Source organism: Ptychodera flava, chromosome 2, assembly GCF_041260155.1.
Source record: "Ptychodera flava strain L36383 chromosome 2, AS_Pfla_20210202, whole genome shotgun sequence".
Classification (NCBI taxonomy): Eukaryota; Metazoa; Hemichordata; class Enteropneusta; family Ptychoderidae; genus Ptychodera; species Ptychodera flava.
Window position 1 is genome coordinate 34,874,323 of NC_091929.1, and position 27,148 is coordinate 34,901,470.

The 27,148-nt window shown below is 36.0% G+C and overlaps 1 protein-coding gene across 1 annotated transcript in view; it reads right to left on the minus strand.

The window, feature by feature from the left end:
- Positions 1 to 27,148, minus strand: part of LOC139119607 (arylsulfatase B-like) — a 67,504-nt gene that overhangs the window by 14,209 nt on the left and 26,147 nt on the right. Inside the window, exons 13-14 of the mRNA XM_070683452.1 lie at positions 14,098 to 14,162; positions 13,321 to 13,441 (exon numbers count right to left, since the gene is read on the minus strand). Of these exons, the coding sequence (XP_070539553.1) occupies positions 13,321 to 13,441; positions 14,098 to 14,162 (186 nt within the window). The remainder of the gene's footprint in view (positions 1 to 13,320; positions 13,442 to 14,097; positions 14,163 to 27,148) is intronic.

The window sequence follows — 27,148 nt, forward strand, 5'->3', positions numbered from 1 at the left end:
CAGTTCGATCTCATAAGTACATTCAGGTGGAATATTTTGGGGTAACACTTGATGAAACCTTATCATTGAATCTCCATATAGATAATTATGTAAGAAACTTAGTTAACGCATTGGTTTACTTGGGAGTGTGCGTTCCTATATCTCTTCTTATGTATTATGGTCTTACTCAGAGTGCTTTAGATATTATTGTAATGCTACGGGTAATACAACCATTATTACATACTTCAAAAGAGAGCGTTACGTACGCTTTTTGAACTAGGAATTGATTTTCCTTCAGATGCTTTATTTTCTACATTTAATGTCTTTGTGTTCTATTAGAGCTGTCTGTGACCAGTATGTGTACAAAGTGGGGTTAGGCCGAGTGGTTTTGACTGTGATGTCTTCGCTAGGTAACTGGGTGCCGTACGCTGTGTCTTTCGCCCACGAAAGTGATGTATTCATTGCTCTGATAAAGTTTGTGTACAATGTGTGATAGCGAGTATGCCTCATGAACTCTAGAGGGACTGCGTGTGGAGCGGTCGCAGATAGAAAAACTGTAATAACTTAGCTCGACTCTTAAACATTTCTTTTTTAAGGGTGAGGATTTGGCCGAGCGGGTTTGACTGTGGTGTCTTCGCTAGGTGAATTGGTGCTGTGCACTGTGAGTTCAGTTCCGATCGAAACTATATAGAATTTTCTTTATACTGGATTTTCTTTATACTGAAATATGCCCTTTAATTTGTGTAAACTAAATAGTATACAGACAAGAGTAACCATTTTCATGTTAAGGTTTCCGAAAACAACTTGTGATTACAAATTTAACATCCATTTTAACGGTTCATTTATTGTTTGTGTAAGGTCAGATGTACTCTAGCAGAACCATACACCATATCAATGTCGGATTTACGATACATTCAATAAAAGACGGCAGGATACTGTAATAAAATACCTTTTCGTTTATTTATATTTGTTTTCATGAAATAGAGGATGTACAAATATTGTACTGAAAAAGATCCTGGTCGGGTATGGCACGAGAGAATTTACGAAGCTCACAAACTGTTATCCTATTCGTAATCTCTCACCGTTAATCATATTCTAAACCTATCCACTTAATCATCATAGTTCAATTGTGCTTGAATATCTTGTAACACCAACTGAACTTCACTCATTGAGCTAGACTGTGGCCCATTTAATGCTAAGAACCTGATTTCTCTAGTTAAGGAAAGCAACCTGGCAAAAGTTTAGACCCAAAATACTTCCCTGATCTCAAAATTTCAATTTGTTTTCAGTTTATCTTGATTCTCACAAGATCTCACAGCCATTAATCACGTTCTAAACATATCTACTTACTTGAATATATTGTCCCACAAACAGAACTTCACTCATTGAGCTAGACTATGGCTCATTTAATGCTAAGAACCTGATTTCTTTGGTCCAGGAAAGCAACCTGGCAAAAGTTTAGACCCCAAATACTTCCCTGATCTCAAAATGTCCCATTTTTTCAGTTTATCTTGATTCTCACACAATCTCACAGCCATTAATCACGTTCTAAACATATCTACTTACTTGAATATATTGTCCCACAAACAGAACTTCACTCATTGAGCTAGACTATGGCTCATTTAATGCTAAGAACCTGATTTCTCTCGTTCAGGAAAGCAACCTGGCAAACGTTTATACCCCAAACACTTCCCTGACCTCAAAATGTCCCGTTTTTCAGTTTATCTTGATTCTCACACAATCTTATGATTTTTTATTCATATTTTGATATGAGATTCTAGAACATTTACAGTGAATTGCTTTGAAGCATTGGCATTAGACGAACTAGACATATTGTCTAAATCGAGGTGTTGCTAACACTGTCGGGTGCAATTAACAGCAAAGCGGTAACATGAATCGATCATAAAAAATCAACTCTGCAAAAGTTGAAACATTGTCTAGTAGGAAGTCAGACGTAGTCTAAACAAAACCACCACATATGTCTAAGCACTGTCCAAGTCTTATCACTTCTTTCAGGTGTATTTGTTTTGACTACATCTGACCTGCTGCAAGACAATGTTTCAACTTTGGCAGAGTTGATTTCTCCGTGGTCGACTGGAATTACTGTTTAGCTGTTAATTGCATTCGACCACGGAGAAACCACGAAGTGGTAGCACTGAATTAATTGAAGTTATTTGACTTCAAAAGTGTTCCGGCTGACTTCTAAAATGTACCTTGCTAATGTGATTAAAGTAAAATTCCTCTGCTTTGCCTAATAATTGATAATTAATTGAAAAACTACACCTGGCTTCAAAAGTGTCCCTCATGACCCCTTAAGTGTGAACACTCTGTTGATTATATGTTTCAATTGCTATATCAAATTTCCATTTTTGTAAAATGGAAGCAGATACATCAACTTCAAAAATGTCGCAGAGAATCTTTAAATGTCCATTGATAATCTGATCATTTTGCCCTTCCGTTATTTGATTCAACAACATCTATAACAACATCTGGCTTAAAAGTGTTCCCACGACCTCTAAAGTGTCCAATGATTATCTGATGACCATGTACTTCCCCCGCTGTCTTAAAATACTTTCATTAAATAGAAGCAAATACTTAGATTTGAAAAGAGTCTTCCCAGTTAAGATGCCCATTGAATCTTATCAGATACGCTTTCACAACTTTATGCTACAGGTGGTATTCAATAGAGGCAATATTTGACCTTTCGAGTGCCCGATGATTATCTGATGATTATATCCTTCACTACCAAAATAACCAGCAGCATTGAATTCAAACAAAATGTTTGACTCCAAAAGTGTCCCAGGTGATCTCCAACGTTTCCTTTGCTAATCTGATTGCAGCATATTCGACTGTTTGTCCAATAATTAACATCGAATAAAAAATCATTGTGACTTCAAATTTTCCCTAACGATATGCTTCCACTGCCACATCAAAGTACGTTTCAAAAGTGCATATCTCGTGAACCCACCAGCCCCATCCCCTAGGCTAATTCTGTCGCAAGCCTTACTCCTACATTCAGCTTGAATTATTACCTAGCAGTAATCAATATGACTTCAGAATTATCAATATCACTTTAAATTCGTCTCTTGGTCGGCATTGTGCATTTTAGAAGAATGCTAACCATAGACCTTTTCAGGCTTTTCTCATATTTCAATCTGATTTAATATGAAGTATTTACTAGCAGTAAGCATTTTGAATTCAAAACCTTCCTTTTAGGGGAGGTATATTTTTGAAATCACGAGTTCCCACTCTTTTTAAGTTTGTACCGTGCCATTATCTCATATTTGTTTGTATTTGAAGTATAAATAATAGAAATCAACATGACTTAAAAATGTCTTCAAGACTTCAAATATGTCCTTTCTTTAGAGTTGTAAACTAGCCCTTCAATTTATTTATTCTTCCTCTAACCCTAATATGGGTTTTTTTATTCGGTTTGAATTAGTAAACAGCAGCAATTAGTATGATTTCAAAAATGTGCATGTCTTTAACAGCATCTCTGAATAGACGAATTATTTTTTGAAAAACTCAAGCCTTCCCGCTTGATAATTCTTATTGAGCCCTAACCGTGTATTTTATGTGCGTCTTCAAATAAAAGATAATAGCAATAAGTGTGACTTGAAAATTGTCTATATGCCTTTAAATGTGATCCATAATTTTTGGGTAGGTATATTTTTTTTTTAAATCAATAATGATACATCATTTGTAAAAGCCAAAAGAGACGTTTCGGCCTTTTCCCTCTGTGATTTTTCACGATAACTTGAGCCCTCTATATATATATATATATATATATATATATATATATATATATATATATATATATATATATATATATATATATATAATATATATATATATATATATATATATATATATATATATATATATATATATATATATATATATATATATATATCACATGAACTGGCCCGTATCTCCACCTGTGTGACGTACACCAGCACAGATAAGAAATCCATATTACCGCTGTTGTACGTCATCAACCGGAACTTTTTTTCCTGCAATGGTACCGTTCGTACGTGCACGTCGCGACACAGACCGATTTGTCGTGATCGATGCCGTGCTCTCATGGCATTTTGACAAAAAGGTGACCCGATAAATCCAGATACGGAAACATAGAAGGCATGCCCAACGAAATTTCGAGTCGCTAAAGCTTTACTATTCCCAAGAATCGAATGAGGATACCGTCGATCGTTTGGCTCAGTAACGTCACGGTTCCAGTTGCAAGGCTAATGTGGATATCGTCGTACCTGGCGATCGCCAAGCGACGTCGTACCTGGCGATCCCGATTGGCGATAAACCCGAAAGATACACCTCAACGAAAGTGCAACTTAATAAATGAATACTGTATAAACTTCGGGAAAGCGACATAGAACGCCAAATATCGACGAACAACGATAAATTTCCTTCATCACACAAATACTATTCCGTTGTTTCTCGATCGGAATCAAGCCTAAGCTGTCGAACTGTACAGCGTAAACTCTGCAGTGCAGCGCTGTAGAATCCGATGCATTTCGAAAGTTGACTCGGACAACACTCACAACAGAACAGAGTTCTCGTCAAGTAACAAAATTGGGAAGTACCTACGGGCGATATATGTGTTACAGCAAATATCAAAGTCCGTATGACGAAAACATTGACGACTGAGATGGCCACCGGCGGAGACCGGTGACGGCAGTGCCCACTACACAAGCGTACACTGTCACAGTGTGTGTGTCATCGATCTGAAACTTTCGGGCTCGCCAAGGCCGTAAACTTGATATTTTAAAAGCCACAGCATCTCTAAGAATGATAACTACTGTTTCGATCGTGCCGTTGCATTCGCTTTATAAATATAATTCTAAATATTCTAAATAACTCAAAATACTATCGTTATCAGTCGCCAGCGCGGTGAAAGCTATGCCCGGCGATGGCAGACTTGCCCTGGCATCGCTCCAGCGCGAGACAATGATTGACACGCGCACGTGACCGAATCCGTATGTCTGATTGGTGGAGATACCATTCCATGTATCAAAGTTTTAGCTTAATGGGATTTATGAATGAAAGTACACCTGTAAACATTTGCACATCTCCTAGGTGACGGACCGCTTTACTCATTAAATATAAGTAATCCGCGTAAATAAAACACAAAATCGCGATAAAAATCATGCAATTTGTTACAATAATTTTGATCCATCCACATCAAAGAAAAATAAGAAGACTGTTCATGTGATAAATATATAATCCCATGGAATTTTTCTCTGTTTGACGTCATCGTATATTCGTGTTTTTCGCGGAGCCGCACAACTTCTCGCCTTCGGCTCGAAGTTGTACGGCTCCGCGAAAAACACTCGTATACGATGACGTCAAACAGAGAAAAATACCATGGGATTATATATATATATATATATATATATATATATATATATATATATATATATATATATATATATATATATATATATATATATATATATATATAACGAATGAGGGCTCAAGTTATCACGAGATATATCAACAGAAAAGAGGTTAACCTGAACAACATGTTTATTACCTCGTTGTAAGATATTTAATAGATCAAGTCAAGACTAATTTTACACGACAAAGTCCCTCCAGGTGATTTGAGAGTATGCCGCTGCTGCAGGTAATATATTCTCCAAGTAAAAAAAAACAGACTCGATGCCAAATCGTGTCCGATCATTTCTGCGTTTCCCTCAATACATGAGACACAACTGAGGTATTGTTATATCGATGCCTGTGTGTCTGCCGATATCTGTCTACGACTGTCTCTGTGTGTTTTATATCTTTTGACGCGAATGGCTTATACGATGGTACATAGCAATGATACACGTTTTTTTAGATCCACTTATTTGTTTACCAGTATTTTAAAAAAACAAGGAATACCATCGACAGGATATACATTACAGGCAAGAGTAAACTTATTCACTTTGTTTTAAAAAGGTGTTGTGCTTAATTCCTTACTACCATTGTATTCTCTTCAAAGTATCCTCTCACAACCACCTCAGAACGCTCTTTCATTATCAATTAAAGTTCGATGCTTGTATAATTTGCATACAAATGGAACTCCATTCATGGGTCTTATAAATTGTTGCAAATTCAGAGGTAAAAACATGATTTCTTTCGAACAAGAAGTGTCCTTTCAATTATTTACATCTGGCAAAATACTTGATATACACGATATATACACATATACTGATTCTGTACATGTGTCATATACTTTCAGAATACACGTACGTATAGTAATAGAGTACAGAGTACACGTAGTGTGCAAAGACCTGCACTATGTATACTCTTGATCTGCAAAGATATACGCTACGCATATCAACGTCTTGGAATGTTCTATATACAAAGATATACGTTACGTATGCAATTAGTATTATTTTTCATATACGTATATATACGTAAATATACTGAAGGTATAACAAGCATTTTTCCCAGTGATTAAATATTCTTCTTTACCATTTAAAAGCCCTTAAATGATGTGTGTGTACTAAACTTGTAACATCACCTCATCAGAGTTTAGTTACGAATGCATGTTTGCAATCATGAAATAGCCTTATGTACTACATGGAACAGAACGTTCAATGTCCATTTTGAGTGTCACTGTTAAATGTCATATCTTGGCAGACTGTACTTGATTTTATTCAATGAATGTAGACATTTCGGGAGATCCATTGATGCTTACACGTGATTTAAACACTCTCTCTTTTAACATCAAATATTGAAAGGCACGTGTGTGAGTTTGTGATGTGCTATGTCTTCTTCCTTTGCCTAATTTTGTATTGGTAGGGGAAATAACTTTGATAAGACTTGCGGACAATAATATGGTAACTGCAAAATGCTAAGGTGATAAATGTGTCTTAATGTCAGGGCCATTACTTCTGTTTCACTCAGATGACGATGTAAATGTGATGGTACATTTTTAGGAATTAAGAAATTAACAATATAACGGATGAAAGTATACATATATTTCATTCCTAAACTACTTGAACATTTTTAATATTCAGATAAACATCTACGAGCTGCATTTACAAAATTTAGTCAACTAAAGAAACAAGTTTTAAAAAAACATGCTTCACAATGTATTAGCGTAGTAAGTAGAAGTCCTATCTGGGTATCAAATGCTAAAATTGAAACTACTGAACATGAAATTAACATAAGAATTTCTAACTCACCCACATCAAATGAGACATTGTAGAGTTTGTAGCGCAAGAGGCTAATAATATTCTGTTGTTGGTTTATTTAGACAGTGAGTCCATTGCATTTAGTAAATCAAAGCGCCTTGGGCCTTTAATTAGATATTTTAAAGCGGGACAGATACCTTTCAATCTCCTTTTTCTTGAATTTTACGAGTTTTTACGAGTTTTATATTCTCATGCTAACTTGGCTTTTGCTGCTATCAGCAATTTGCCTTGACATGGTAAGATTTTCTTTTCGAAAAAGTTATGATCGCCTTTGCATGTAATGAATTTTGTCTGACAAACAGTTGCAAACTACTCTCCTACTTTTGAGAAATCATTTCAGTGGTTTTCTCAGCTTGTTCGTCCATTTATTGTCATCTTGTATGATTGGCGGCATCCGACAATTATAACAAACATCGCAAAACTTCGATTACTAAACAGTGCGCAGTCGTGGTTTTAAAATTGAAGATACTCAAACACGACTAATGCATTAGGAAGGAGGCTTTATCATCGTCAACATGCCAAAATGTATATGCATTTTTTCTGCTAATTAATTCAAAGGCTGATGATTTTTCTTTTTACTCAGAGGCCGGCTAGTTTTGCGACTGACATGATTAATTGGAGGTAACGTTATGAAATAAACTGTATGTGCCCTGATGCTCTGCGCTTCTTTTTTTCTCAAGGTTGTCGTATCTCAAATCTGACGTAGATGAGACTTTTGTAGTAGTTACTATAGAGTCAGATTTGCAAGAGGCATCCAATAGTGTATTGCCACAGAAGGTAGGGTTAACGTTCGTCCTTAGGGTGGGGCGGGGTTAGAGATATCATGGTCTCAGCACAGGTTTCTTGTTGTTTTTTGTTTATGATATTATTATACGTTTGGCTATTCTATCTGTTGCCAATAAGCATTAACACTACAAAATTTGGGCACCTTTGTCTTATCTTATCATCGGTTGAGTTGATATTACTCTTGTCCTCCTTTACTATGTCATGCATTTGTCCTTTGCCAATCTTACGCAAAGATTTATCACGATGTGTCGTCTATTTTCTGTTTGATTGCCTTCTGTGTCAAAGCGAGCATGGGTAAGTCACTAATCTATGTAAGCTGTCACCAGATTAATACCGCATAAACTTTGACAAAGTAAAATCATCCATTGGTATTTTTTATTATGTTCATACCAAACCTGCATAATTTGACTTGGCAACCGTTTAAATGCATTTACATGCTGTGTCGACTAATTATTTTACATTTGACCGCTATAAAAGTAAATACTAAAGACATAAGCTTGTATTGAGTAACATCAAGGAAGCAAATCTATAATGGCTTATTTCTAAATTATTAAATTCGATTTGTCATTATTGTAATAATCAAACATAAATCATACATTTTCAGCGGACTTCTTTGTACATCAGAGAGTTGAGTTTAGCAGTGGTGTGACCAGAACGGCTCGGGGTCTCGGATTTTCTATCATGTCAGACGGCTGGTTAAGTCTCTTATCTTGTATGACAGGAGGGGGTCAGAAAAATATGATAATATGTTTTGCACAGTCTTGAGGACCGCGTGCGTTTTGTATCCTGTAGTAAATGTCTCCGCTCGCTGACATAACCTCCTTCCTCTTGAATAGCATGCAATCTATCTGAAGACAAGGTGCACGATTTCCCTCATGGAAGTATGTGTACAAGCACTTCGTGCTGTTTGGTCTGGACTGATTCTAGCATCACATGCCCTCGCAAAAGGTAAATTTATGTCTTTGTTGTCGTCAGATTTCTTGTCCTGGCAACGTAGTCGAGAGTCCTTAAAGTTCAACTACTTCAACTCGAGTGAACGACATACATCAGAAGCCTGATACATAATGAGACTTAACCGTTCTTTTTCACATCTAGTCACTGTTGACTGGCAGTGTGGCAACATCTGTGCATTTTTTTCATCTGTGATGAGAAGAACAACTGCTGCGCTTCTGAAAACACATATATTATGATGTTTTCAACTCATTGGATGATTTTAATATTCCATGGTGAATCTTTAAGAAGAAAGATATCAAAGCTAAGACCAATAACATCTTGAAAGGGGTCTTCAGACATAAATAGCGATGTAAAATTTTATTGAACTTTAGATAAAAGATACATTATGAATAAAGTTGATTGGACAGAATCATCTACACCATATACCTTTGCGAAGGGTAAATAGGTAATAATATTTGTGTTGTTCTTCTGTGTTGGCGCGCTTTGTTTTCATGAATAAGGAATATAATGACAAGATTCTATACCATACATAACTAAGACCTAACATTAATAAACTCATTTTAAATTCCAATATTTTTCACAAATTCATAACTACTGAGATTTAGACTGTGTGATGAATTAATAATCGATAGGATAAAGTTTTAATAATAAATTGAAATGTAAAGTCAGATCGAAATTGTGATCTTCAATACATTATAGATTTTAGTTGATTGTACACCATCCAGTCGTCCACCAATTGTCGGTGAGGGCGGGATCACAGTTGGGATCGTCTGGAGGGAAGTCGGTCCATGTCACCGCTCTATATTCGTCCAGTTTAGCCAGCATCTCTGCCACAACATCCGGGTTATCATCGGCTACATTGCATTCTTCACTTGGATCAGCTGAAAGGAAAAAGGTTTGTACATCTTTAGAAGCTGAAGTTGCTCATACAATGCGGAGGTGTTATAAAACCCAGAAACCCAGAAGCATAGTTCACACATTTCAGACGTAATTTAAAATAGTTGTGTCACAGCATTGACATGAAATGTTTTTGTATAGCTTCGTCTCAGTAACACAATATTTGAAGTAGCGAGTATTTCTTTTGTTTGTTTGTCATTTCTTTTCTTCTTGTTGAAGTTGTTGTTGTCGTTGCTGTTGTGATTTAACGTATTTTTGTTCATAAATACACATGTGTATGCACTCAAAAATTTGGCCAATAAGAATAAAATTTATAGAGTATAATCACCTTCCATGTCAAAAAGAAATTTGCATCTTTATCAGGTAATGGTAAGTCTGCTTTTTCGTCAGGTTCAGTGTGGTAAGGTGTCTCATACCAGTACACTGCAATTGAAATAACCATTCAGTTACCAAGTGACACTGAACGCGGCTCTTTATATAACGATTTGTCAAAACAATACAACTTCATCTATGTACGCATTCTAACATCTAATTGAGACGTTTTCAATGCCGCAGAAGTGTTTTTTTAGCTTTAGTATACCGTCAACAAGTATATCTTCAATTTCTATGAAATTAAGATACCAATACAGGTGAAAAAGAAAACAGTGGTAATTCTTGCAGACACACGCCTTTCACACATCAAATTACCTTTAATTCTATAAAGGTGTTTTTATATTTTGCAGACACGCAGAAGCTGCACATTAAATTAACACGTTAGTATGCAATTATATGAAGATCTGTCAACATCTACTGTCTCCTGCAACCAGTTGACATTGTCTTTAAACCTACCAACTGATTGGAGGAATGTCCCATATCTTTAAATTTATATTGTATTCTATTTACATATTTTAGAATTCGTTTGGGGGTTTTGAGGGCGGTTGTAAACCGCCCCAGCTCCTAGAATTTAAAGTATTTTCAAAGTAAGCAAGCTGACTTTGATTTGCATGATTTAAATTGAAAATATTTTATGATCTTTGAATATAAAATGTTTTTGTATAAAGAGGCTATTGTGAACATGCCGCACCGGTGACTATCAAGTGACAGGAGTACATGAGTTCACTAAATGCGCAAAGATTATGTCATTTTAATGAAAGGGAGAATTACAAAGAGAATATGAAATTAAATGATACAAAAAGAAATCAAGTTGGCGCTTTGAATCTGTAACATTTAATAATTTTTAGCTTCATGTACAAGTACATGTTTGACCCAGAATTGCGGGTGGATCGTGCAGCGTTTACAGAAAAGGATGTTTTTGAGCGAATATCCATACCCAAAGGCTCATGACACCTTCCGCCTTTTTGTGGTCGACGCGCTAAAAAGATATGGGTAGGCGACGACCTCTGAGTAGTGCCGTAGCTTTCCATTTACAAAGCAAGAAAATTCTTTGCATATTGTCAATTCCTTGCAAAATTTATAGGGTTCTCAATACAAGCGAAACAAAGACGTTCGGCCATGCTTATGATCACACTTCAGAGATTGTCACGTTTACCAAGAAATGTGCTAAATTGTAAACTTGGTAAGTCAAATACTAATCCAATTTATGAAATTGTCAGCTTTACGTAGACGTGCAATACGGCATTTACCATTAAGCACTAGGCAAACATAATACAAAGCAATATATATATATATATATATATATATATATATATATATATATATATATATATATATATATATATATTTTCCTTCCTTGAGGTAAAGCTTATATATATATATATATATATATATATATATATATATATAAATAAACAGATTACTTCAAGTACAAAGTAATGAAATCTATTACTTAAGTTTCATGCATCTTGCAATCCTCAGATAGAGGATTGCAAGATGCATGAAACTTAAGTAATAGATTTCATTACTTTGTACTTGAAGTAATCTGTTTATTTATAACGCTCTGCTTTTTGCATTGAGCACTGTAATTTCCCTCGAGGACATCTGTATACTTCAGTATATGTATATATATATTATATATATATATATAGATATATATATATATATATATATATATATATATATATATATATATATAATGTACTTATATATTTAGACTATTGCTGCAGTGAATGGGGGACGAGCGAAAATATAAACGAGATATTCAAACTACAGAAAGGCGCCGTTAGTGTTATGATGGGCCCTTAGTAAAACTATTCTACCGATGGACATTTTAGATTGCATATTTTGCCTTTACCTGATAGAATGTTATACAAACATATGTGCGCAGTGTTTGAATCCTTGAAAGGTGTAGCCCAATTGTATGTGATGGGAAATGTTAGAAAATTATGTCAATCAGCGTCACAGCCGTATGACTACAGCTAATTTCCTTGATATCCCTACAACCAAACTTGATGTTTAAACAAAGATGGTCAGTAAAGGGAGCTATGGAATTGAATAAGGTGTAAATAGAAGTCAGATGTTTTCGTACACTTGTCCTTTTTAAAAGCAGTTACTGCCCATTGATGTAATTTGTATTTCAAACATATGCGCAGAAATTTAAATCTTTCATGTTGTCCCTGTTGAATGTGGCAGTTGTTAAATGTGGTTGCTTGTTTTTGTACTCTTTTAAAATTAGTTTTTAGCCTTTGTTTATTAAATTTGGTGTAATTTCGAGGAGATAAACTCTCTCTGGAGTTTACCAGGCTACACTAAATAAAACCTAATAAGAATAAAATAAAGTAAAGATAAAACACTGAATTAAGAAGTCTTTGTGAAAAACGAATTCAAAAGTGGTATCAAAATCCTAGATTTTAAGATAAAATAGCCAGATTATTCCTTGGTATACAAAGGAATCTGTGAAAAAAGTGGACTAGGCATTTTTTATCTTTTGATAGATATACTGAGATGAGTTTTGGTTGTGGTCATCTCAAATTTCTCCAAAGTCGCACGGGTGCTTTTGTTTTTTGTATGGTTGTTTTTACCTTTTTAGTTGATTACGTGGGATGCCGCTCATTAAAATTCTAAAGAGTAAAACTAATTGTCTTGATGACACAAACAAAAACACAATTCACTCACGATGTTGTTCAGTAAAACTGAATGCAGGATATCCTTGGATGAATTTCCATTTTCCATCTCTGTGAAGATAAAACATAGGATATCTAAGTTTGCCAAATGGAAAGCTGTTTATCGCATTGAATTTTCCCTATTTCGCTCAGGTCATATAATTAATCTTTTGAATGCCAACGTATTTTAGTCACCTTTATAAAATATAACCAAGGCAATTTTTCAGCTCTGGATAGTTTAGATTTTCAACATTTTTTGATCAATATCCGTTGCTCATCATGAAAAGTGATATCAATTTGTCCAAAATCATCAACATATTACAGGGAAATCCATAACAAGTCGTAAAGGTTGCACTAATATTTAGGTGGGAAAAATTACAGCACTATAAGGACAAATGTGGACGTTCCCTTTAACAGATGCAACTTGTCGGCATAATCCCAATCATATATATGAAAGTATTTTTCACCTTATAGCGGCTCCGTAGGACTCATTTGGAACATCCTCATCGATCGTGATCAAAAAACCAGACCTTTTGGATTTCTTCTGTTTGGTAATCATTTTCCAGGCACTTACACCATCGATGTCGTCTTGCAACGACAAGTAAATATCCAGAGAGAGTAGAGTTTAGAAAAATCCAAACACGTCTCATAGATAGTGCGTATTGAATGAATGTTCGCATGCGTGAGTGTATATTCAGATAGGTAGGTGTAAATGCGAATAAAAACATTTAATGTATGTACAATTATGTACACACTTTCAATAATCGCAATCATACCAATCCATAATCCAATGACATTAGGTCAGAATTCGTAAGACAATAGTTGTAAACATAGACACAAAACAGCACAGAAAAGACAGTAAATAGACGGTACTCAAACAAAGTCATTTTTAAGAAAGAAAACTATATGGACCTCTGGCCAATAAGACCAAGAAGTGATGTCAGGTGTTTCGAAAATATTCCTTCAGCGATCTATATATTATATTCCTTCAGTGATCTATCCATCCGTCTGAGAAGTCTTACATATGTAAATAAAAGATATTCCCTCATTTATATATATATATATATTATATATATATATATATATATATATATATATATATATATATCGATCTATCTGTTCATCTTTTAATCAATCAATCAATCTTTCAATCAATCAATCAATCCATCCATCCATGCAATCCGAATTCAAAATATCCTATACGTCTATCTATTTTAGATGGAAGTTCTCTGATGTCCACTCACATTGTTTAGTTTTGCCGCCGGCAGCCTCAATTAAAGTAGGGAACACATCGACAGCATGCATCATCCTGTAGGTAAAATACTGGAGTTAAGAACTTTTTCTTCCAATGAAATGTATAAGGTATCATTAAACGAAATCGATGTTAATTGTATAACGTGTTTTGAATATGTTGACGTATTAGCTTGTAGAATAACGCGGTTCAAAATTAAATTTGTGACGATTACTTTAATATTAGATACCATACAGTCCCAGTAACGACATGATGACATCTTTCATTGCAACTGTTCTGAATGTAAAAAACGTTCTAGTCCACTGAAGCTGTGGCTTTATCGATAGTGTTGTCAAGTTTTACATATATAGGCCTAATCAAGTCCGGACTTAGGTTTATCAATCAGCTATAATACAACCTCTGACTTCTGACCTTTACCTGGGGCAGCTGAGCTGAATCTGTGCAACCCTTATAAGCTTTTAAGTATCAGAGGTCACCAACTTGGTTACGTACACTGAAGAAAACGTGCCGAGAATTTTAATTACTGGGACTATACATGATACACAACACTTACTCATTGCTGACGTAACCTGTCTTCTTAATGCCTTTGCCATGGGCCATGGCAACTGCTTTAATACCACCGTCGAAGTACGTTCCTTTGTTTCCACGGAGAGGGAAGTTGCTAGCTGCGTGTTTGACGTCACCACCATTCTGATGATGTCAAAAGATAGCGTGCTTGTTAAACGCAATTTTTAAAACTTAAATATCGAAGCTTAAATATCAAAGCGTTTTGTTGAATTTTTAGTTTACTTTGTTTTGTTTTTGTTTTCCTTTAATGATGCGCAAGCACCTTACTTATTAAACTAAATTTGAAATTATGATATTCGTTGTCGGAATATTACACGATTTAGCATTTAATAATATTTTTGATAATAAAATTTTAAGTTACTTAAAATTTTATTATCCTGAGTTATACTATAACCCTTGATTTAGGTATCGTAAAAATGTGAACAAAGTGTCAACAACTTGAACAAATGGGCGGCGATATTTATCACTCTAATGACGGGAGATATTTCCTCAATACACACCAACTAATGTCGAAGCTAATAATACCTCTCACACCCAAGAAATAAAATGGAAACATGATTTCTTCACTATCGGCAAAGTTGACCTATGCTGATTTGCATGAAGGCTTACATTAAGGTAGTATGCGCAACGAAAGTGAAAGACTTAAACTTTAGCGCAATCTTTCATTGATTTAACTCTAAATCATATCCTAGTGCTCCGTCTAAAAATGAAAATAGGGACAACGTGCAAAGTTTGGTTCTACGGAAACAAAATACCAACACTTGGCGCTCCAGTGTTAACTGTAAGGTAAAATATTTTTTTTCGAAATACTATGCAAACCTTTTTTATACTAAGAACTTTGAAATAGGCCCCGAAATACAAGTGGTAAATGAAATCTATTATTAAACAATTGAGAGTCCGAATATCTGTTTCCGAATCGCATACTGCCCTATAATTACAAGAGCATCAACGGAACAAGCTTTCCGATTGAAAAGTTCATACTTGCACCTTTAGTCTACATATAAGTAATCTAGAAACATAGGCAACAAATATCTCTCGCGATATGAAAGGTTGAGTTTAAATGAGCTTAAATGTCTTCTCATCGTGCAAATTACATTTACTGTGATGCAATGTGTCTCTCATTCAATTATAGACTTTCAGGAAATGGGAGAAAGTGAATTAATGCTATGGTCACATCAGAATGGAAAAGAACGAATGTGTCGTCCCACATTCCAGCATCTTCAAAGGCGCTTCTAACGTTACCAATGATTTCATCCATAAGCGTCACCTGACCTAAAGATAAATACATATAGTATAATGGATACTGAGAATAATACTGGTGTGAAGTTTCTTTTAAGAACGTCGCATGGAAATGATTTGTAAGATTGCACTGCTTAACTCTTTGAATGCCAAAGTCAATTTTTTCGCCTTTACAAAATATAATGCGGACAATTTTTTATCAGTTGTAGACAATATTTTATCAGATTTTCCCTAAACTTTGACTCATATACCGTAGCAAATGTAAGGTGATATTAATTTGTTCCAAAGTTATCAATTATATTAAATTTAAAAAATTGTCAAATTTAATTACTTATACATCAAAATTTCTATGGCAAAAATTACGGCACCCAAAGGGTTAATCAATAAGTTGGCCATGGCTCATGACTTCGTTGTATCGCAATTCGGTACGCACATGCTATTGTCAGGGGAGCGTAAATAAAAACCGGATCAAGTACACATACCTGAATATGTCTTCCGATCATCATTAGTAACAATGCCATCATACATTTCTTTGTATTCGTCAGGTACCTAAAACAAAGAAAAAGAGTAGCAACCTTTGAGATATCAATGTAACCTTTTTCGTGATGAACATCTATTTAACTGCTGATACTGAGTTTTTGGCTCTATATAAATGTAGTGATGTAAATGTTAAGTTATACTTCTGTATTTCGGGACGATTTAGCTTATCAAGTTCATAGATTATTAATATTCAAATTTGAAGGATTTTGGCAACATACCTCGAAATTAGATTCAAGTTTACTGAAAAAGAGAAAAACACAAGCTGTTCCATACACTGATGAGAAGGAAGTTCGTGGTAGCAGATTTAAAACATGGTATGATCTTATTGTGGCGGAAGAATACATTTATCTACTTACAGTGAGCGGTGAATGGGGTAGCTGGAATGCTAGGTAGAGGTACATTGGTGTGTTAGCGTCATGTCCATTGATAATGCCAGGAGTTTTTCACGAAATAATAACTAGAAACAAAGACATCAGTGTAGTGAGAGATGAGGTAAAACTAATTACATGCAATCTGACGACACAATACTAGGCATGTGATCTCAAGGTACAAATTTAATCGTTGGCCTTTTGCACCACACAATAACATTGTAAGAATCGACAGATTTCAGGCAATACATTTTTCATAAATTAATGAGAACGCTCTCGCCGTAAAGCGAGGCGCCTTTACCGATGCAATGACGTAGTTAAGATCACGCGTGATTTTAACTTTTCTTAAACTCGCAAAATTTACTTTAAGTGCAGAAAAGGCTAAACACGGTAAGCTTTGACAAGGATAAATCCTTTTTCACATGCAGAATTTTCATATTACACTTACGGATGAGTACACGTCATCAACGCCCTCTCCTTCTACTTTTTCACCATCATCACGGAAATCGTAACCGTAGTATAACGCGTCCGAACCATAGGGTCCTGTAATGAGTGGAGTCAGAGTTAGATCGTGTGAAGCTTCAGTTTTCCTGTGCAAAGTGTTCTGATATCTCAGTTATCTAAGGCGAATTCTGCAATATAAACTCTTGGCCTGTCTGTGAACATAAATGTGAACATGTTCTCTCTTAGGCTTTTGAGGAACACATACACGGCGTGGTATTGGATATTTAAACAATAAAGCGCACCCAGAGACGGTGTACCACGAGATTTTGACCACTTCACGATATATATGCACGCGAGCGATACCGATTTTTGGTCAAAATCGAGTGGTATACTTTCGCTGGGTGTAATTTATTGCTAATATATCATAACAGTATATTGAAATTCGGCGGGGAACGTCGAAAACGGAATTTTGTTCAAGCTGAGAGCTCGCGCGTATGCCAGCCGTGTGTATCGCCAATATACCATGGTTCTTTCGCGTCTCGATCAATCCGATCGCTGTATTTGAGTAATCAATATATTGGTATGATATAATACAAAATATGTAAATGCTGTTATAGAAAGCATGTCCCTCCTGGCACAGCAAATTTGTCGACACTAATAAAAAGCGATGGATAAATAAGAAACGCTTTAAACAAATGCCCAAAATGATCATAACTTTAAGCCTTCCTAGCCGATCACGTGATCGTAATGGTAAAGCGCGTTCCTCAAAGCTTGCCTTTAAGATTAGTGAATGAGATTGACGAACTGTTTTTCCCAAGATTAATCAGCTTTTCTTCATTTCTTCATCTGGTCAACTCGGACCGACGGAGCTTCTCCTTGCACGTCTTACCTTTCTCTGAAGTGAAATGAGTATAGTAGTCGACAGATCCGAGATAGAAACCATAAAAGTGATCGAAACCTCGGTTGATTGGAATGTAAGACTCGTTGCAGTAACCTAAATGCCATCTGATAATAGAGAGTATTAAGTGGGTCAGTCTTCTAGCGTAAACTTACTTGTATGTATGTATGTATATGTATGTATGTATGTATGTATGTATGTATGTATGTATGTATGTATGTATGTATGTATGTATGTATGTATGTATGTATGTATGTATGTATGTATGATGTATGTATGTATGTATGTATGTATGTATGTATGTATGTATGTATGTATGTATGTATGTATGCGGACGGATGGATGGATGGAAGGAAGGGTGTTTTGCATGTATGTATGAACGAATAGAGAATGTATGTATTGAGAGAGGCATAGAGAAGCAAACAGAGACTGAGAGAGATAGCTCGGATTATGACAGGAGCGTAATAACCATGGACTCGCCGACCAGCAAACTATACCATCTAACAAGTTTCTCGATTAATTGAACTCAAGAATTAATTCGAATGCGAAGGTGCCAACTGACACCGGAGAAACAACAATCACTATCAGATAACTCACTTGCCAACACCATACGTGGCGTATCCCTTTGATTGCAATATCTCAGGCAACGTGGTCAGCCATGTCGGCAATCCGTGTGGACGGTCAGGTTTGTAGACCAAATGCTGAAATACCAAACGATATAAAGCATAAGAAAAGTGTGTAAAACACTTTTTTCAGAGAAATTGTCATATCTTTGCCATCTAGAGGTTAATGTTAGGCTTTCTCGATTGATATTTCACCAGTCGATATTGTACGCAACCTGAAACTGATAATTCTGGGTTCTTCCTGGACTACATCATTCACAAGAATTTTTCCTTCAACAATGTAACTTTTTCGCGAGTTCAAAATATTGATGTTCCTGATCGGATAAGTCCAAGTTTAATCCAGGATGGTCGATATATTTACATGTTCTGAATCTCAGACTTGCAAGAAGTGATAAAGCTACCTTTTCCGACCATTTATAGATGAAGCATAGTTTGCAAAACACGAAATGATTTTAGTGTAACAAAGTCCGTCCACTAGAAGATTTTGTCAAGTCTCTAATGACTAAAGCTGGATTTGTAATAATGAAACATGCTTAGAATTTGAGTGTTAGTTTTGTCTGTGTACTTTCGTTTTCTTTCCGTTTATTCTGATATTTAGTATAAAATTACTGCGACAGGAAGTGAACTTTCGCCAACGCTACTAAGAATGTCTTTTCGTAATATTTGTCTCTGGTGTCCTCTTTAAGTCCGTTCGCTTTTAAATATCTGATATTCGTAATATGTCTTGTCTTTATTAATCTATTTATTCATTACCTGAGATCCAATCTTGGCCGAATAGTAACCAGTCATCAAGCAGGAACGGGTTATGAAAGGAGACGAACAAGTGAAAATTCAGCGACTTGGACAATCGGAAAAGCTCTGGCCTACTAGTTATACTTTAATCGCGTGACCTCAAGTGACTAATGCGGATAGGATGATTGAATCACTATCATAAATAGCTACACAGCACCCCCACACGTTAATATCTATATTTTGCTTTTGCGCACTTAATCCGGTGAGTTATTTAAAGTTGAAGTAAGAATCATAAAAAACATGAACTGAGACAACTTTAACAGGTAATTTACTTTATATTGAATTTCAAAAAATCTTGGAATAACAACTATAGGGTGATAAGAAAAACATTTCTGCATTCATTACAAATGTTCTCCTTCGACAGATTTTAAAAATCCAATAAGACGTTCATTGTGCCAGAGTCAACATTGCTGGTCAGTGTTGCCGCTCTCCCATTGAAAAACTCACCCGTACACTGACAGATTGAACATTCTTATTGACTTTATCATATTTCTCGTCGGTGGAACTGTACAGAACGCTAACGAAGTCTTTACGGGTCGGTACGACGAATGATGTTTCCTACACAAAATATCTTTTGTATTTGAGAGAAGTTGACTTTGTATTTAGTTCAATTTTTGCCAAATCTATCAAAGGAGAACGTTTGTAATAAATGCAGATGGCGTTATTTTCTGTCGCCAGAAACGTTTTACTAATCATCCAAGCATGTTGTAATTCTGAAATTCTATGTTATTACATTTTTGTTTTATATGGCAGTAAATATTCACTGTTATTACTTAGACTTAGTTTTTGAGCGTATAAGTGTCAAAACAGAGTAAATTGCAAGCAGATGGAAACAATATACTTTGCTAGGCTTCTGCATATATCGTAGGGCTAGGCCAGCCAGTAACAACTGCGGAGAAAAGCCAAGCGACTGAGGCCAGTTTATGATGACGTAGCAACAATTAAATGACCGATCACCAGGTTTTTAACAGGTGAATCTTTCATTTTTATTACTGATTGTAGCAATACTTACGGACTGCAAGATGTCTGTACATACATGTTGTCCAAGATAACACCATTGTCAGCCAGATCTTGTAGGTTTGGTGTGATCATAGTAGGATTGTGCCAACTTATATCATCCCATCCTGCAAATGAAAAAGGAAATTGCAATATGTCTCCAAGCAGAAAGAAATCATGCCAAATCCTTGTTGCAGAAACTTTGCTTTCTCTTAACTGAAGCAGTTATCAGTTTTCTTGGAGCCAAAGAAGGATACGTTAAGGATGCAGTAGCCTAACTGAAAAATTAAAATTTAAAATTTGACTGTAGATAAATCTTACCCAGATCGTCAGCCACCATGTGCAAGATATGAGGTTGTTTATTTTTCTTCTTGCCCGCTGAACCTGAAGTACATAATGGTTGATGTCAAAGGCTGCTGTATGTAGGAAAACTTTACAAAAATACACAACCCCCAATGACATATACAATGGTAAACGCAGTTTTAGGTAAGGAGGTCGAGTCCCCGGTCAGAGATTTGTCTTCTCTCACGACGAGTTGTCTGTACATGGCACGTTGTCCATCCCTTGTCCAGATCTCTTGGTTGCATTGTCAATTATCTAAAATTTAGCTTGAGAGTAAACGCAAGGGCCGAAGCCATATTCCATTATCGGTAAACTTTAGGTACTTTTCATTCAAGATAAAAGTCGATCAATATCCGCCCCCCCCATATCGATTAACAGACGTGCAACTGATCATGACACGAGTGATAAGATAATACTAACCACGGGATGCCAAGCAGAACAAGGCAAACAGAATCACGATCTTCATCTTCCGTCGAGAGTACTGGAAATCAGCACCGGATACGAATTTTTGCTGCAAATTACGGAAGGATTAGTCTCATGATGACTTAAAAATCTCGTGAAGTCATGTTCTCATCCAGTAATACACACACACTGTCGAATGCATGTCTTCAATGGGAAAAAGACAATGTTTTATACATAGAATATATCTCACTAACGTTGCTCAAAGGCGAGGTCCTTACTTGTCTTAGATGCAAAACTAAGTTGATAGTAGAGCAGATTACAGGAACAGTCGATGAATTTCTTGTAGACGACATGCTAAACACTGCATTCCGCCTAATACCTTGCAATCACGTTGAACAAATGATAGCAAACACTCTACATACCACTAAAAAAAGAATTTCTTGCATTGCATTCCTTTAACATACCACGGTCGCCAGGTCGATTGGACAAAAGTATGTCTCAGAAAGTAACACCCGCAAAACAATGAAAGAAAAAAGATGAACTTACCTTTTTGACTTACAATCACGAGTGAATGTTCCCGTTCATCGATTGCGTGCCTTTTAAATGGTGTGATCACAATGTGTGAATGTAAATCTTTGTTTGTCTGCAGATTCTTCAAAAAACTATAAAAATAAACCTTATTTCTACCTGCACATTTTTACATTTTCATAAAAATCATGAACGGGAAAACAGATAGGCATTCTAAATTTAAAACACAATGGATTGCGGCCTTGTCTGCTGTGTCTGGTCATAAAATTCGTATAAAGACCTCTGCCATTGTGAGGACATGAATTGTTCTTTTGTTAAAACGAATGTTTACCCAGTTCAACCATTCTAGCCTTTGTTGTAGCGTTTCAAATCACAAAATTTAAACTTCCGTTTACTTTAAACTTATTGATAAATAATGAAGCCTGACACGATATCGGAATAAATTCTGTCGCCTTCAGCTTAGTTATTTTTATTCCAACTCTGCATAGTCACGCCACAAACTGCTTTTCCTACTGTACAGACACTTTCAGTCTTTGTACCCGCGAGTAGTTTCATGTAAAACCATACGTCCAAATATAATATTACAAGAATTATGGGCAGTATTCTGCTTTTTAAGGAAAAAACAAATGTGCCGATGTTTGTACAAATACGCAACTGGTTTTACGATGTCTCCTGAATGACTGAATACGCAATCCGATATGCCAGTATCTGTCTCACACTTAGACTAATTACATTGTACAACATTCCTGGACAATGAATATGCAAATCAGATGTGCAAACTATTCTGGTTAAGATAAAGAGACTCTTAAAAAATTGCAGATTGCTGGTACCATTGGCTGTGAAACTAAGTCATTGCATGCCACCATAAGTTAAACTACTGAACTCCTGAAATATACTAGTGGCACATATTGTGTTGCTGTTCACATTTCGAACAAAACTTTCAGTAACTGGATAGCGTCAGATGTACAATCCGTTTTTCATATCGTATAGCAAGATTTTACTCATTATTGAAAGACATCTTCACAGTGCATTGTTTGATTACTTTTTCTACTTGAAACCTTCTATTTGACACATAATATGGTTTCAACAGGAATTTCTCCTCCTGTCAAAGGGCTTTGATCAGTTTAAGTGATTAAATTTCAATTAATGCTAAAAAATCTAAGATTATTTAATAAAAAGTCATCAATGACGGAGTCGTCTTAATTAAACAAATGCCTCATCATCTGTAGAGATAGCTGGCACTTCTATCTTACAAGCACAATCAGATGGAATCTTCGGGGTAACACTTGATGAAACATTATCATGGAATCTTCATATAGACAATTTGTGCAAGAAACTAAGTCAACGCATTGTTTTAATTCGGAGATTGTGTTCATATATCCCTTCTGATCGTCGTTCTGTCTTGTATTAAGGTCTCAGTTAGAGATCTATAGCTCAGCATTATATTGTTAGGGGTAATACAACCATTAGTAATCTTGATAAGGTTTACACTCTTCAATAGGGAGCGTTACGTACGCTGTTTGAACTAGGAATTGAATTTCTTTAATAGTCGCGCGAGCGGCTTACTGACTACGCATGCGCTTATTCATAATATACTATGCGAGTAACCGGAAGTGTACCCTTCTTTCATGGGCGCCGCCATGTTTTATTTTTGAGTACTCGTAAATATAGTCTGGTTCCCTGACCCATTTCCCCGGTAGAGGGCGTGGGGAAATATAGGGTCAGGTACCGGCTAATGTAAACATGGACGCTATTGGGTTAAAATAAAACAAGCTGTGATTGGATGAAAGTAACACTTGTAACTTTTTCTCATGTTTCTTGGGTTTCGCACTTTCAGGCTCACTTGACACAACTTCTTGTTTGTACCACAAAGCCGTGGAGGTAGAAAGAAAGACTTTTTACCTCCATGATTTAGCCACTGTGATTTAGCACACCTCTTGATACTTTTAGAACGTCGACATGATGCCTGGCATTTTTCACGAAATTCGGACACCATTCTATCCATCGAAATCAATCGTCGTTCACAGTTCCAACAAAGTTTGCTTTCAATTAGCTGTGATATCGCAGCAGTACTTGTGGCGTGTATTGAACGTGCTCTGGTCATTGGGGTCACGCCACAGTCGGCGATGACCTCAATGACCCTAGCGCGTTCGATACACGCCACAAGTACTGCTGCGATATCGATATCACAGCCAGCCTTCAATCACCTCTCTTTCCCCGTACTTCTGGATTAATCCTTTCAGTTTATGTTTCCCGTCTCGTGTGCCAATGTTTTTGGTTCGGATACCAGTGTTCGAACATAATTCTGATCCAGTCAAAATTTGACCGGCGTTTTCATGGTAGCAGCCATATTTGTTGCAGCATGTTCTGTCAGGTGACTAACCTCCGCCATCTTGAACAAAATTCTGTTCAAGATGGCTACCCGGTACCTGACCCTATATTTCCCCACGCCCTCTACCGGGGAAATGGGTCAGGGAACCAGACTACTCGTAAATAAACAAATACGAAAGAAATTACTATTATATAACATGCCATTTATAAAATATACCTCTTTTATTAGCCAGTAAATGTTATTATGCACCTTATCGCTGATACAAAATATCGTTAATATAGATAAAGGGAGAAAACTGTCGTGCATATGAACAAGGGCATACGCAAAGAATGCTGGGATTGAATTTTAGAAGAGCGCCCCCTGTGTCAATAATTAGATTCAAAAATTGCCTGTTTTTAGACGGAACGCTGTTACGCTGTAGTTTTCAGCTTGCAAGTGGAAGGTGGGCAGTGCAGTTACCATTGCAACGATAATGATTGCACAATACGTCCCTTGTTTAACGCTGTTATTTAAGGCTGTTATCATTCTAAAAATTGCCAATTTTTGTCCGAAATTTTTACACGTTACAGAAAATCTATACCTGCACTGCTGCAGGGTTTGACGTCGTGTACGTACGTGAACTGCTTTCATCAGAGGGAAACTGGGCATAGTTGTCATATAAACGTTTATGAAATAACAATTAATTACATTTTATCATGAATCAATACAAATAACATTGCCAATCTTAACCCCTGGCGCGACACCAAGGGCTGAGCCCTATATAATATTATGCTTTATTTTCTATGTTTAATTTAATGTCAATTGGACAGAGAATTATTTTTTTATTTCATGGCAATGTACAGTTCAAGTATATGAATAGTTCTGGACCACAGTATTTATCTCATTTATTCACTCCACAAGAGAATGTTCATGATAACTTTACACGCTCTACTTCTCGTCAGGATTGTTATGTACCTAGATGTGTTTTAAATATTGGACAACGCAGTTTTCATTTCCGTGCCACTAAAGTGTGGGATTCATCACCGATTGAAATCAGGCAATGGCCGTCTATGTAAATTCAAAATGTAAATTGAAAGAATATGTTAAAGTAACGTGCCTTTATTATTTACTTTTTTGGTATTTGATCTTTTTCTTTTCTTCATGTATTTATGAGCCCCGATGAAAATTACTTTAAAAGAAAACTTCATTAAATATGCAAATTAACAATTAAATGATATGATTCTGCTCAATAACTTTGCACATTGTTAAAGCTCTAGTATATAAACATCCGTAAGAAGATCAATCAAATTTGAGTCAGTATTTATTGAAATATTACCAAAATAATTCATGAATTATGCAAATAAGCAATTAATTGACATAATACTGACAAATGTCTTCGTATGCTATTAGAGCTCTGCATATGTGACCACTATGTGTACAAAGTTTCATCAAATTTTGTGCAGTCTCTTAAGAAACCAATTTTTCCAAAATCACTAATCATGTAAATCAGCACTACTAGATTATGTGTGCTATACCCAAAACAAAGGACGTGCATATGTATACCATAGTGTATTATCCCTGTACCAAGTTTGAAAGGAATGTTTGATATATCTGCTTTTAAGTGATAATTCAAAAAACCATATTCTCTACCTTGGCACCGCAAATAGAATTAGCAGGGAGCCTAATGGACAACATCAGAGACAAAGAGCTATAGACGACCAGTCATACAAACAAAGAGCTACGGATTGGTCATTGAAACACTCTTTTTCAGGGTTGGGTTTGGCCGAGTGGTTTTGACTGTGAAGTCTTCGCTAGGTGACTAGGTGCCATACTCTGTGAGTTCGAATCCGATCGAAAATCTACTAATATTTATACCATGTGTTGATAGCTCTGCTGGTTGCATTGTGCCCGAGGCTGTCTTTCGCCTAGGAAAGCGATGTATTCATCGCTCTGATAACGTTTGTGTACAATGTTTGATAGCGAGTATGCCTCATGAACTCTACAGGGACTGCGTGTGAAGGGGTCTCAGACAGAGAAACTGTAATAACTTAGCTTGGCTATTAAACAACTCTTTTTAAGGGTGAGGATTTGGCTAAGCGGGTTGACTCTGGTGTCTTCGCTAGGTGACTGGGTGACGGTGACGTACGCTGTGAGCTCGATCCGATCGAAAATGTATAGAATTGTCTTTACACTGAAATCGGCCCTTTAATTTGTGTAAACTACATAGTATACAGACAAGAGTAGCCATTTTCATGTTAAGATTTCCGAAAACAGCCTGAGACCACAAATTTATTTTCCATTTTAGAGGTTCATTTATTGTTTGTGCAAGTTCAGATGTACACTAGCAGAACCATACACAATATTCATGTCGGATTTACGATACATTCAATAAATAACGGCTGGGTAATGTAATAAAATCCCCTTTTCGTTTACTGGTATTTCTTTTCATGAAATAAAGGATGTACAAATATTGTACAGAAAGAGATCCTGGTAGGTATGGCACGAGAGAATTTACGAAGCTCACAAACTTTTATCCTATTCGTAAAATCTCACAACAGTTCATCATATTCTAAACCTACCCACTTAATCATCATAGTTTAATTATGCTTGAACATATTGTTACACAAACAGAATTTCACTCATTGAGCTAGACTGTGGCTCATTTAATGCGAAGAAGCTGATTTCTCTTGTTCAGGAAAGCAACCTGGCAAAATTTAGACCCCAAACACTTCCCTGACCTCAAAATGTCCGATTTTTTTTAGTTTATCCTGATTTTCACACAATCTGGCGATTTTTTATTCATATCTTTATATGAGATTGTAGAATATTTAAAAATTATCAGTACTTGTTTGTTGTTCGTTCTTTTCGGCAAATGCTCTCATTTTCATTATGTCTGAATTTCCATTGCATGTTAGCGAAACCAGCCCGAACTACGAGTCAAGATTTTCACTTGCTTAGAGGGTTTACGATCGCAGCAACAGATAGCCGTAAAG